The 14,813-nt window shown below is 44.0% G+C and overlaps 1 protein-coding gene across 3 annotated transcripts in view; it reads right to left on the bottom strand.

Moving 5' to 3' along the window:
* LOC124263683 (dentin sialophosphoprotein-like) overlaps positions 1 to 14,813 on the bottom strand; it is a 101,435-nt gene that overhangs the window by 30,719 nt on the left and 55,903 nt on the right. For all 3 annotated transcript variants that reach the window (XM_046698338.1, XM_046698337.1, XM_046698339.1), the window contains exons 15-16: positions 10,299 to 10,379; positions 2,276 to 2,431 (exon numbers count right to left, since the gene is read on the bottom strand). In XM_046698338.1, the coding sequence (XP_046554294.1) occupies positions 2,276 to 2,431; positions 10,299 to 10,379 (237 nt within the window). The remainder of the gene's footprint in view (positions 1 to 2,275; positions 2,432 to 10,298; positions 10,380 to 14,813) is intronic.

The raw sequence follows: 14,813 nt of genomic DNA on the forward strand, positions 1-14,813 counted from the left end.
ACTCCAAGTGCATGCTGACAATAACCCTTGTCTTCTCAGGAGAGTCAAGCCCGCTGAGGTGGATGCTAGGTGCTCCGACATACATTGATGGTCTCTCTTCTGCATAACTAGAGCGGAGTATATCATCCGGTCTTCTTCGGCCAAGGAATTCTTAAACTTCGAGATGAGTGTTTCATTGATAGCCCTTGATCTGGCTAATCCGAAGAAAGTACGTCTGGTGGTTGTATCCAGCTGCGCTCACTTCTTATCCTCAATCTTGTAAGTTCTTTGACTGGAGTCGGTGATAATCTTATAGTCATCATCAACCTCTGGAGCCTTCAGGAAGGGTTCCATCCTATGAAGAGGGAATTTCCTGGCGTTGAATGTCAGGATGTGCTGACTCTGCGACTTGGTGGCTTTATCAAAAAGCTGCATTGAGGTTGTCTGGTACTTGAGAGATCGGGTTGGTCGGTGGAAAGGTGAGTGTGTCGAAATCATCTTTGGACATCTTGTAGGTAAACGCCTCATCTGTGTCCTTAGAAGGTGATGATAAGTCCAGGCCATTGGCAATCCAGGAGTTAGTTTCCGTATTGGAGAATACGCCTTCACCTTCATCCTCTGATTTAGACATCTCTCGCTCTAAGGATGCACGATGACTTGAGTCTCTATAGGATGATCTATAAGATGAGCTTCGTGCAGGCGATCGATACCGATGTGATCTTGAATCCTTCCTGGAGATTTGAGATAATTCTCTAGACCTTCGCGAAAGTGGATTCTTGGACGTAGCTTCCCCTCTGTAGGAGTGCCTTCGCACAGGCTCTTGATGGGCGTCAGAGTCCAATGGAGATGACGACTCATATCTGTGACGTCTGTAGGGTTCGGGAGAACGCCTTGATTCCTTCCTGCGTGGAGACTTCTTAGCAGCACCCTCTGGGGTGTCTCTTCAGATGGGGAAGATCGTTGTGTCCGATTGCCTTCGCGCTATCTAGATGTGGTGGGGAGACTGTAGAGCCTTCACGCAGGCTAGTAGACGTTGTAGCGGTCTTCATAGCAGCCTTCTCTTGAGCGAAGCGACATTCCATCATCGACATCATCTGGTCTGTAAACTGTTGCATGAACAGTCCCGGGTTGAAGTTCTGCGTTGTCTGAAGAGACTGCTGCAGGGATGATGCATCTGATACCGAAGAGACGTCATCTAAGGCTCGCTGCACTCGTGAAGAGTTGACGCTGCTGCTATCTCTGGTACCCGATGTCTGCGTTGATAGTAGGTCTTCTGTCAATGTCTGCGCTGATAGCAATGCCGATGTAGCTGTGATGAGGTCAGCTCAGTAGACGATGATCTCATATGGCCTCCGGCGTTCACCCCTGGTACATCGACCAGCTCCTTAGAAACGTTCAGCAATTCACTAGAATTATGAATATCTGCAGCAGTGGTTAACACACGGTTATCAGCGCAATCACTCGATTTAGACATGACTTGTGAATACCTACGTACCCAGTCCTTAGCACGTCTATGGATGGAAAAAAGGTAATTAGTAAATTCAACCTAATTTAAATTTACACAAAACTCACAGCGAGAGCTGAAAGAACATAAAACAGTGCAATTAGGACATACTAAATGCGGGTCAGCCGCTAACACTCGGTACCTACAACGAATACAAGTTTTCATCAATTGTAAACACGAGAAAACACATGTCAAACAACGGAAAATTTAGATCAAATTTCAAACCATAATGTAAAATATAATCCTAAAAACCGTATACAGCAATAATTTTGATGTAAGGTTCGAAAATATAAAAGGATATGTGCTGTATAGGGACCCAGGTGTTCTCACAACCGTCCTCAAGGGCGAAGAAGGAGATAGTGACAAATACAGCCGATCATGTGACCATTTGGGCGCCAAAGGGAGGAAAGTGACGCTACTCTTGGGTGAGTGATTTTATGTCCACTTTTTTAAAGGGAACTTCAAGGGATTTCAAGTGTTCCACTATCATTCGCAAGAGGAAGGCGACAAGCATAATTAGCATGAGTCAGGATAAGGACAAATCTGAAAATACAGATTTTTTAAAACTGCATTACAGTATACTGAACCGAAGGCAAAATATCGCGGTTCTACTAATACCGCAGTACACCGTTTCACCCCTAGTGTATGCCTTTTGGTAATGAACACTCATGTTTCTAGTTAACATCATAAATTACCTTCTGAATCATGATAAAAGCATACATGAATGAATGTCTATCTGTATTAAAGTAACAACTGGGGCCCCAAGAAACATATCTATTGCGGTGAACCTACCACTTTGAGGAGAAAACTGTGCAGGACAGGACATGTTCATACTGCTTAGCTCACTGTCGCTGACACTTGTTCTTCTCCTTTGACGGAATGACACCCCACTCTTGGGAGTCTCACACGGGACAGTAATGCTGAGATGAGATAACCCACTTAAAGAGGCTGTCAAGTAAAATGGTACAAATGTTGTTACAGTGGGAAAGAGTTTCATGTGGAATTAACAAAAGTTCAGTTCAGATGATGTCATGTCAGTTACTCCAGCCAATTCTTCTTTATATTTGAATGGTGATGATGCCATATGTGATAAATACCTCAGAGGCTATGGTATTAAGACACATGTCACATAAATAACATAACATGTCAGATAAAACACTACCTCTGGTTTGGCGAGAAGCAGCACTGACTTCAGCCGAATGTATGTGATGTTGTTGGTAAAAGTATCTTAGAAAAACAACACACCAAAGCCCTGCTGTTCACCTGGTACAATCAATCACTATTTATCTAAATGTCATGATCATATCTAAACATGACGATGATGCGCTTTCAACATTTTCTTTTAACATTTGAAAAATGAAATTTTTAGAGTAAAATTAATATTTTATACTTATCCTGACTCATGCTTATTGCTTGTCTTCTTCTTCTTGAGAACCTAGTGGAACACGTGTATCTCCCAATTGAAGCTCCCTTCAATTAAAAAATCACTCATTAGTACTCACCACGAGTTACCTCCCTTCCACAAGCGCGTGAACGAGGGCGCCACCTGAACCCATGTGCCTCACTCTCTCCTTTTTTGTTTTGAGCCCGACACTTTATTTTTCCGAAGAAATCCAAAGTGTTTAGTGGGGAGGACGGGAGGGCTTACCTCATGAGTTAGGATAAGTATAAAATATTAATTTTACTCTAAAAATTTCATATTTTTCCTTATCCTGACTCATGCTTATTGCTTGTAGAATCCGACGGAACAGGAGGTGGGATTATATATACTTTGGATTTTAATAATTAGTGATTTGAACTGAGATGATTGTAATAACCCTATGGGAACTTCATAAAGGCACTGAACTGAAGAATTCCTGCTGTTAACTTATCAGCTGCCATATAAAGGTTATTACAATTTAGTGAAGATAATAAAAGTATATACAACATTAAGGTAAGCTGAAGCCATTAATGTGATAGTATAAACTTCTGAGAGTTTATAGTGAATACTTTTATAATGAACCAAAGTATTAAGCTTACAATATGCATATATATAAGCTATAATAGTACTGTGCTTAAGATATAATATAACTTAAGCTGTAAAATAGTAACCAACTACTTAGAGTTTGTTAACTAATACATGTTATGAATTGAACATATGACTGAGCTTAAGGATTGATATCTTAAGCTGAACATATATATAATAGCAGAACTCCTAGGAGTTGAAAGCATATATACAGTATGGTATAGAACCATAGTACTGAGCTTAGGATAATAAATTAAACTTAAGCAAAAATATATAGATAGCATGTAGCTATTAGTACTGTTATCAGATAAGTATAAAATCTGTAAGATAAACTTATCTTCTCCATGGAACTGTCAACTGTTGAGCGAGGACCATGGGACCGAAATGGTGGATACCTGAGACATCCTTGGTGGTGATATCTCTCAGATAGTGGTTGGCAAACACCATATCGGATCTCCAAAAACATCCCTCCATAATGGTATTTAGCGAGCAATTTCCATGTAGAGCGAGAGTTGAGGCTAGCGCTCTAATTTCGTGAGGATTAGAAGCTCTTGGAGGGTCGAGTCCTGCAGCCTTGTAGGCTCGTAGTATGACAGTTCTGATCCAAATAGAAATCGTAGTACGCGACACTTCTGTCTGCGAAGTGGTGGATATAGGGATAAACAATCTTTTGAATTTCCCTCTACTTTGCTTGGATCGTTGGAGATATATTTTCAGTGCACTTACAGGGCAAAGTGATAGGTCCATCGTATCATGCGGTCCAAGTATGGATGAGAGAGCTGGGACATGGAACAATCTGTCTGGTTGACCTGGCAGTTGATTTTTCGCTATAAAATCCCAGCGAAGTCCCAGATGAGCGATGTTATGAGTATCATCAAAGCGTGTTCTCTCGTAATCCAAAGCGTGAATCTCAGACATCCTGGCGGCAGTAGCTAATGCTAACAGGAATAAGGTTTTGTGGGTCAGTGATTCAAACGAAGCAGATAACAATGGCTCATAAGCCTCACTCGTGAGGTGTTGGAGTACTATATTTAGATCCCAGGCTGGAGCTTGAAACTTCCGTTTCTGATCTTCCAATTGGAATGCTCGTAACAAAGCGAGTAACTCCGGTGTTTTAGTCAACTTGACGCCCGTTCTCATAGTTATGACAGAACTTATGGCTGCAAGATAAGTGGACAAGGTTGAGCCTTTTAGAGTCTTAGTTTGACGTAGATAACAAGAAATCTGCCACTTGAGGATGTGTAGCATATCTTGCTGTAAATCCTTTCTTAGCAGCATAATTGACAAAGCTGTGCCATTTGTGATCGTACAAGTTACGAGTTGAGTTACGTAGTGCAAGCGTGACCGCTTTAGCCGCTCTGGCAGAATAACCTCTCTTATTCAAACATGCCTTGATACAATCCACACGTGAAGTTGGTATGCTTCTGGTGTTTTGTGCACTTGTTTGGTGTGCGGATGTATCAATAGATTGGTGCGCAGTGGGAGCTGAAGTACTGGTTTTCCGATTCCTAGCATGAGATCTGGAAACCACGTTCTCGCAGGCCGGTAAGGCGCGACCAAAATGAGATCGAGGCTCTTCGTTTGACTGATTTTCTGTAAGACTTGTGGGATTAACGGGAGGCGGAAAGCGCACGCTTTGAGTCCATCCCACGATATGCTTAGTGCGTCCGTTGCCCATGCTAGTGGGTCTGGCACTGGCGATCACGAAGGTTGTCAGTTGTTTGTTGAATCGAAAAGTGGCAAATAGGTCTATTAAGGGAGATCCTATTTCCATGATTATTTGATTGAATATCTCTGTGTGGAGCATCCATTCTGTCGGGGACGGTTGGTGTGGGTGAGAGAGAGGCGCCTGCTAAAACATTCTTTGCTCCTGGAATGTGGCAAGCTCTGACATGTATGTTTAGATTGTCGACTAAATCGAACAGTCTGAAACAACGAGTGAGTAGATTCAGTGATCTTGTTGAACCTTGTTTGTTCACATAAAACGCCACTGTTGAATTGTCTGTGTGAATCATCAACTGAGCGTTCTGTAGTAGATTGCTCCAGTGACTTATGGCGTTTATGACTGCTTGCATCTCTAGCAGATTTATGTGACATTTGCTCTCTTGATAGCTCCATAGGCCTGACGCTGTCCTGCCGGTAAGGTGGGCTCCCCAACCTTTTAGTGACGCGTCTGTGTAGAGATGTGTTTTCGATTCCGGCTCTACTAAGGAGACGCCTGCGCAAACATTCAATCTCTTGGTCCACCAGAGTAGATGTGGTTTGACGTAATCTGGTAGACTGAACGGTAGAGGGTCCTCGAGATGAGCATTGATGAGGACTTGTAATGGACGTAATTGAAGCCTGCCTCTGAGTGTCAAGTCTTGAGCTGATGTGAGTAGTCCCAATAGGCTCTGCCACTGTCGTAGTGGTAACGGAGAGAGTAGGGCTTGGGAATCAGTTGTTGGATCTTGATCCATCTGTCCTCCGGGACTACTAAACGATTCTGAGCTGTAAGGAATCGTATACCTAGAAAATGCAGATCCTGCGTTGGTTCTAGGTCCGACTTGAGTAGATTTACTAACCAACCTAATTGAGTTAGTAACTTGATTATAAAGTTCAGCTGTAGTCTGAGACGCTGTGGATCTGGATCCACTTGTATACCGTCGTCTAGGTAAAATGCGCTCCGCAGACCTTGACGATGTAGGTATGAGACAATAGGCTTGGTTACTCTTGTGAATACCCATGGGGCTGAAGTGATTCCGAAGGGAAGTACCTTCCATTGGTAATGTTTGCCATCTAGGATAAATCTTAGATATTTCCTTGAGTTGGGATGAATCGGAATGTGTGAATATGTGTCTTGCAAATCTATGCTGGCCATGTAATCTAGTGGACGAATTAATTGCCGAAGTTGTGGTAAATGTATCATGCGAAACGTTGGTGGTTTGCATAGATATTCTCTGTTGAAGGTGCTCATGTTGTAAATGAGACGATACTTCTCCTTGGAATTCTTTTTCGGCACTAGGAAAACTGGGGAGTCGAAACCTGGTACGATGTTTCGTTGATCCAGAACTTCTAAGGCCTGTTTGTTTGGCAGAGACTGTACTGTTTCTCTTAACATAGGTAGTTGTGCCGGTTGAACGTTGAACCTTGGCGGGGTGACTGTTAACGGCGGCTTGGATCTTGTAGTATTCCCCAGTTTTCCCAGTGTAGTTGAAGACGTCCACCCACTTGAGAAGGTTGTACTGGAACGACTGGGGGTGGAAGACTCCAGTCGTTCCGAACCTGACTTTCATCGTTTAAATCCACGGCCACCTCTGGATGATCTGCCTCTAGCTGATCCTCCTCTAAATTTGCTGTATGGGCGACGAAAAGAATCCTTGGGATTATTAGCTGCAGCTAGTTTCTTGTCCCGTGCTCTCTGTAGCCCTGAGAACTTAGACTTGCCCGAGTATCTCTGTGCTGACTGTTTAAAGGCGTTCGCTAAGGTATCCATGGATCTAATCATAAGTACCTCTCTGGAATCTTTAGATACTTCTTTGGAGACCTTGTTTATGTTGCCACCAAATAGTAAGGGCGATGACCATGGAGCTGTGTAAAGAGGCTCTGTGAATTGCTTATTCCAAGAGCAGGAGGCTAGTAATCCTTGCCTACGCGTCATGGTAGTAGTTTCAGTAAGCGCTGAAAGGTGCTCTGTAAGAAATTGGTGGTCTTTTTTCTGCATGAGTAGAGCTGAATAGATCATTCTGTCTTCCTCATCTGTAGAATTCTTGAACTTGGTGATGAGAGTCTCATTAATAGTTCTAGATCTATTTAATCCGAAGAACATCCTTCTGGAAATGGTATCTAATTGGGCCAGTTTTGCGATCGCTCACTCCGTAACTTCTGGACTTGGTATCAGAGATAAGTTGAAAGTTGTCATCAATATCCTGGGCCTTGAAAAAGGGTTCCATATTATGTCCAGCAAATGTCTTGGCATTGAAGACCGGTAAATGAGTAGATTGGGCTTTAGTGGATTTGGAGCAGGCTGTATCTAGTTTAGCTGGTACGGCTGCGATTGGGTCAATAGGAGGTAAGGTGATATAATCTACATCATCATCCTTCATCAGGTAAGTCTGAGTTGCATCCTCGTTCTTTGATGGGGAGGCAAGTTGTAATTCATTCACCATCCAATATCTTATCTCAGCATCTGAGAAAATGATACCATCCTCCTCTTCTGACGTATGGTCATATGTCTGAGTCCTAGATCTATGGGAAGATCTATGAGAGGACTGTGGAAGCGGACTGACGAGTGGCTAGTGTCACGGAGACCTTGGGAAGACATCCGCCGCGAAGGCTGGGGGCCAGCGATGACGGTGAGGACCAGCAAGCGCTGTGGGCTTCTCGAATACTGGGGGCTTCCAGCGAGCGCTGGGGGCTTCGCGAAGCTCTTCTAGGCGAGGTAGAAATGGAACCACTTAGCCTTCGTCCTTCGCGAATGTCTCGAAGTCAGTGTCCGGGACCGACATGTGGCTTGCTTGCTTGAAGCGACCTCTGTGAATTACAAGGTGCGTGCTCGGCGTAAGCGCTCCTTCTCCATGAAGCCTCTGCGCATAATAGGTGAGGTTCTAGCTCCTTCAGCGGAGGTGGCCTTGGACTTCCTATGCAAAGAGCTTCGCTCGGGCTGGGATGCCCCGCGGCGGGCGCGCCTGTGGGCTCTGGGGCCCCACGCTGAAAGCAAAGGCGGAGCTCTGGGGCCCTGTATGACTTAGAATGGGTTGGGCTCTGGGGCCTGTGGCTCTGGGGCCTCTGTAAGCCCGTAACGGTCTTCCATCAGCCTCATGATTTGGTTGACCAGGTCGTCTGAGGCGGTCTGCACTGATGATGAGGGTTGTCTCTCTGCGAAGGTGGCGGGACCTTCAGTCAAAATTTCTGGTGACGGCGTAGGCATCTCGGTTGTGTGCTAATCTGCGCTGAGGTGACAGTCAGCGGATACAGGGCGTTCTTGTGAGCGAACCTCTGGAATGATAATCGAATGTCATCATCATATAAGGCTAATTCTGTGACTGGTAAAATATCAGAGGCAAAATTATTAGATTTTGTAGATTTCCTTTGGCGAAGTTGTAGACCTGGGTGTACGAAGCGTCTGCGAGAGATGATATGGGCGCTTTGCTAGTCTTAGACTGAGAAGACGACAGATCTTGAGAGGCGCAGGTCGCTTCTTGGACATAGCGGACTGCGTCCCACGCTTATCCCCCGAGGGAAACTCAGGCATGCCACCAGCCGGTGTCGGGTCGTCAGTCAACAGTTGACAGGGAACATTAATATGTGATCTATTAGCCATGACTGAGATTTGTTTACGAGATTTATCTGCCTTCCGTCTAAAAACGGAACATAAATATTTATCAAAGGCAGAAATTGGTAAATTAATACAAAATTTACAACGAGAAACAAATGAACATGGAGTAATGCAACTAGGGCATTTTAAATGTGGGTCTGTATCAGAGTAACGTAGTTTACAATCTGTGCAGATTCTCATTAACGTAAACTACTGAACAAACATGGCGAACCGTGAAAAAACAGCAGAAACAGGATTAATAATCAATGCGAAATTGAATAGGGATACTAGTAACACCTCTATACTAAGTATAAGAGGTACTAAACTAAATATAAATAAAGGATATAGTGTGTTGGGAGACACAGGCGCTCTCACGTCCTGCTCACTGGGCGAAGAAGGAGAGAGTGAGGCACATGGGTTCAGGTGGCGCCCTCGTTCCCACGCTTGTGGAAGGGAGATAACTCGTGGTGAGTACTAATGAGTGATGTTTTAATTGAAGGGAACTTCAATTGGGAGATACACGTGTTCCACTAGGTTCGCAAGAAGAAGAAGACAAGCAATAAGCATGAGTCAGGATAAGGAAAAATATATAATTTGAGCTTACAATGACAGCAAAGGAAGCAGGTGGAGCTCAGTTAGCTGTAGCCATGGTACATAATGTGCCCCAGGGAACCAGTTTTAGACTTAGCTAACAGCAAGATGTGAAATGTGACAAACCCAGGACAGCTTCATATGGTGTGTGATGTTCATCGTCTACAACCACAACAGTTCCACAACTGTGAATGTTGTCTGGCCACACAGTGCAAAAACTCCTTCATAAGATTGGTCTCAGAGCCTAACCGTCTGCAGGTTTGATGCAACAACATTGTCCAATGCCACACGTCAAGCATGCAGAACATGGACTAAGCAGTGACTGGGTTTGACAGCAAGTCAAGGTTTAGGCTACATGGAGCTGAGTTAAGAGTCAGAATGTACCTACGCAGGGAGGCTAACAGGCTAACAAACAGTGGCAGTAAACTTGTGTGGGCAGAAAATTGAAAAAATACTGGTGAAACAAACCAAGTGTAATGGGCCTAACACTCCTGCAATACTTATACTGAAAGTCCATGATTTGTCTGTCAGTAGCTGTAGGGACATCTTATGTTGGTTTGCTGACTAGTACCACGCTCAGCAACATTCAAGCATGGAGACAGTGGTCTGTACATAATCAAGTCTGGACAAGGTAATACAGGTATTCCTATCATGAGCTTCAATCTACGTTATTAAGATACAATCTGGGAATCTGAATGCACACATAAATGTGAACTGGTTCAAGAAGTATTGGGAACAGCATTTAAGTGTGGGAATAATCATATAATAAGGAATACTGTAGACATCATTTTGGTGAAAACCATGAACTGATAAAGTAAGTGTCATAATCAAAAGAGTGCATCCTGGCATGCCATACAGCAACTACCCCCTCCTTATGCAACTGGAGGAACCTATGGTAGACATGAGCTGTATACAGACATTACCCTTGGTAACAGCTGACTTCCTGGTCCCTTTCATTATCACCCTTGTCTTGGTCACTCGGGCCGATTTGGATTTCTTCCCACCTACAGCACATCAAGAAAATTCAATGTAGTCAGTACTGTTAGCGACACTAAAACAAATGTCTTGAAGAGAAAACATCAAGGGAAATCCATTTGGACATGTACACAACTGTGCTTTTAGGTGCTTTCATTCTCTTGACAGTGCTAACTTATGTCTGTGTTGACAGCTCCACCAAATAATTATACACCGCAAGAGCTGTTGTAATGTCATGTCATGACTGTCTGTGGTGACAGCTCTACCAGACACTCATACACCACAAGAGCTGTTGTAATGTCATGTCATGACTGTCTGTGATGACAGCACCACCAGATACTCATACACCTCAAGAGATATTGTAATGTCATGTCATGACTGTCTGTGGTGACAGCTCCACCAGATACTCATACACCACAAGAGCTGTTGTAATGTCATGTCATGACTGTCTGTGGTGACAGCTCTACCAGATACTCATACAACACAAGGGCTGTTGTAATGTCATGTCATGACTGTCTGTGTTGACAGCTCTACCAGATACTCACACACCACACGAGCTGTTGTAATGTCATGTCATGACTGTCTGTGGTGACAGCTCCACCAGATATTTATAAACCACAAGAGCTGTTGTAATGTCATGTCATGACTGTCTCTCATGACAGCACCACCAGATACTCATACACCACAAGAGCTGTTGTAATGTCATGTCATGACTGACTGTGATGACAGCACTATCAGATACTCATACACCACAAGAGCTGTTGTAATGTCATGTCATGACTGTCTGTGGTGACAGCACCACCAGATACTCATACTCCACAAGAGCTGTTGTAATGTCATGTCATGACTGTCTGTGGTGACAGCTCTACCAGATACTTATACACCACAAGAGCTGTTGTAATGTCATGTCATGACTGACTGTGTTGACAGCACCACCAGATACTCATACAACACAAGAGCTGTTGTAATGTCATGTCATGACTGTCTGTGATGACAGCTCCACCAGATACTCACACACAAGAGCTGTTGTAATGTCATGTCATGACTGTCTGTGGTGACAGCACCACCAGATACTCATACACCACAAGAGCTGTTGTAATGTCATGTCATGACTGTCTGTGATGACAGCACCATCAGATACTCATACACCACAAGAGCTGTTGTAATGTCATGTCATGACTGTCTGTGATGACAGCACCACCAGATACCCATACACAACACGAGCTGTTGTAATGTCATGTCATGACTGTCTGTGGTGACAGCTCCACCAGATATTTATAAACCACAAGAGCTGTTGTAATGTCATGTCATGACTGTCTCTGATGACAGCACCACCAGATACTCATACACCACAAGAGCTGTTGTAATGTCATGTGATGACTGACTGTGATGACAGCACCATCAGATACTCATACACCACAAGAGCTGTTGTAATGTCATGTCATGACTGTCTGTGGTGACAGCACCACCAGATACTCATACTCCACAAGAGCTGTTGTAATGTCATGTCATGACTGTCTGTGGTGACAGCTCTACCAGATACTTATACACCACAAGAGCTGTTGTAATGTCATGTCATGACTGTCTGTGTTGACAGCACCACCAGATACTCATACAACACAAGAGCTGTTGTAATGTCATGTCATGACTGTCTGTGATGACAGCTCCACCAGATACTCACACACAAGAGCTGTTGTAATGTCATGTCATGACTGTCTGTGGTGACAGCTCCACCAGATACTCACACACCACAAGAGCTGTTGTAATGTCATGTCATGACTGTCTCTGTTGACAGCTCCACCAGATATTTATACACCACAAGAGCTGTTGTAATGTCATGTCATGACTGTCTGTGGTGACAGCTCTACCAGATACTCACACACCATAAGGGCTGTTGTAATGTCATGTCATGACAGTCTGTGTTGACAGTACCACCAGATACTCATACACCTCAAGAGCTGTTGTAATGTCATGTCATGACTGTCTGTGTTGACAGCACCACCAGATACTCATACAACACAAGAGCTGTTGTAATGTCATGTCATGACTGTCTGTGATGACAGCACCAACAGATACCCATACACAACACGAGCTGTTGTAATGTCATGTCATGACTGTCTGTGGTGACAGCTCTACCAGATACTCATACACCACAAGAGCTGTTGTAATGTCATGTCATGACTGTCTGTGGTGACAGCTCTACCAGATACTCATACACCATAAGGGCTGTTGTAATGTCATGTCATGACAGTCTGTGTTGACAGTACCACCAGATACTCATACACCTCAAGAGCTGTTGTAATGTCATGTCATGACTGTCTGTGTTGACAGCACCACCAGATACTCATACACAACACGAGCTGTTGTAATGTCATGTCATGACTGTCTGTGGTGACAGCTCTACCAGATACTCATACACCACAAGAGCTGTTGTAATGTCATGTCATGACTGTCTGTGGTGACATCTCTACCAGATACTCATACACCACAAGAGCTGTTGTAATGTCATGTCATGACTGTCTGTGGTGACAGCTCTACCAGATACTTATACACCACAAGAGCTGTTGTAATGTCATGTCATGACTGTCTGTGGTGACAGCTCTACCAGATACTCATACACTACAAGAGCTGTTGTAATGTCATGTCATGACTGTCTGTGGTGACATCTCTACCAGATACTCACACACCACAAGGGCTGTTGTAATGTCATGTCATGACTGTCTGTGGTGACAGCTCCACCAGATACTCACACACCACAAGAGCTGTTGTAATGTCATGTCATGACTGTCTCTGTTGACAGCTCCACCAGATATTTATACACCACAAGAGCTGTTGTAATGTCATGTCATGACTGTCTGTGGTGACAGCTCCACCAGATACTCATACACCACAAGAGCTGTTGTAATGTCATGTCATGGCAGTCTGTGGTGACAGCTCTACCCGATACTTATACACCACAAGAGCTGTTGTAATGTCATGTCATGACTGTCTGTGATGACAGCACCACCAGATACTCATACACCACAAGAGCTGTTGTAATGTCATGTCATGACTGTCTGTGATGACAGCACCACCAGATACTCATACACCACAAGAGCTGTTGTAATGTCATGTCATGACTGTCTGTGGTGACAGCTCCACGAGATACTCATACACCACAAGAGCTGTTGTAATGTCATGTCATCACTGTCTGTGGTGACAGCTCTACCAGATACTCATACACAAGAGCTGTTGTAATGTCATGTCATGACTGTCTGTGATGCCAGCTCTACCAGATACTCACACACAAGAGCTGTTGTAATGTCATGTCATGACTGTCTGTGATGACAGCACCATCAGATACTCATACACCACAAGAGCTGTTGTAATGTCATGTCATGACTGTCTGTGGTGACAGCACCACCAGATACTCATACACCACAAGAGCTGTTGTAATGTCATGTCATGACTGTCTGTGGTGACAGCATCACCAGATACTCATACACCACAAGAGCTGTTGTAATGTCATGTCATGAATGTCTGTGATGACAGCACCATCAGATACTCATACACCACAAGAGCTGTTGTAATGTCATGTGATGACTGTCTGTGGTGACAGCACCACCAGATACTCATACAACACAAGAGCTGTTGTTATGTCATGTCATGACTGTCTGTGGTGACAGCTCTACCAGATACTTATACACCACAAGAGCTGTTGTTATGTCATGACTGTCTGTGGTGACAGCTCTACCAGATACTCATACACCACAGGAGCTGTTGTAATGTCATGTCATGACTGTCTGTGTTGACAGCTCCACCAGATATTTATACACAAGAGCTGTTGTAATGTCATGTCATGACTGTCTGTGGTGACAGCTCCACCAGATACTCATACACCACAAGAGCTGTTGTAATGTCATGTCATGACTGTCTGTGATGCCAGCTCTACCAGATACTTATACACAAGAGCTGTTGTAATGTCATGCCATGTCTGTCTGTTGTGACAGCACCACCAGATACTTATACACCACAAGAGCTCTTGTAACATCATGTCATGACTGTCTGTGGTGACAGCACCAACAGATACTCATACACCACAAGAGCTGTTGTAATGTCATGTCATGACTGTCTGTGATGACAGCACCACCAGATACTCATACACCACAAGAGCTGTTGTAATGTCATGTCATGACTGTCTGTGGTGACAGCACCACCAGCTACTTATACACCACAAGAGCTGTTGTAAAGTCATGTCATGTGTGTGTGTGTTGACAGCTCTACCAGATACTCATACACCACAAGAGCTGTTGTAATGTCATGTCATGACTGTCTGTGATGACAGCACCACCAGATACTCATACACCACAAGAGCTGTTGTAATGTCATGTCATGACTGTCTGTGATGACAGCACCACCAGATACTTATCCACCACAAGCGCTGTTGTAATGTCATGTCATGTGTGTGTGTGTGTGTCAAATGT

This window comes from Haliotis rubra, unplaced genomic scaffold (assembly GCF_003918875.1).
Source record: "Haliotis rubra isolate DU_JTF1 unplaced genomic scaffold, ASM391887v1 Scf894, whole genome shotgun sequence".
NCBI lineage: Eukaryota > Metazoa > Mollusca > Gastropoda > Lepetellida > Haliotidae > Haliotis > Haliotis rubra.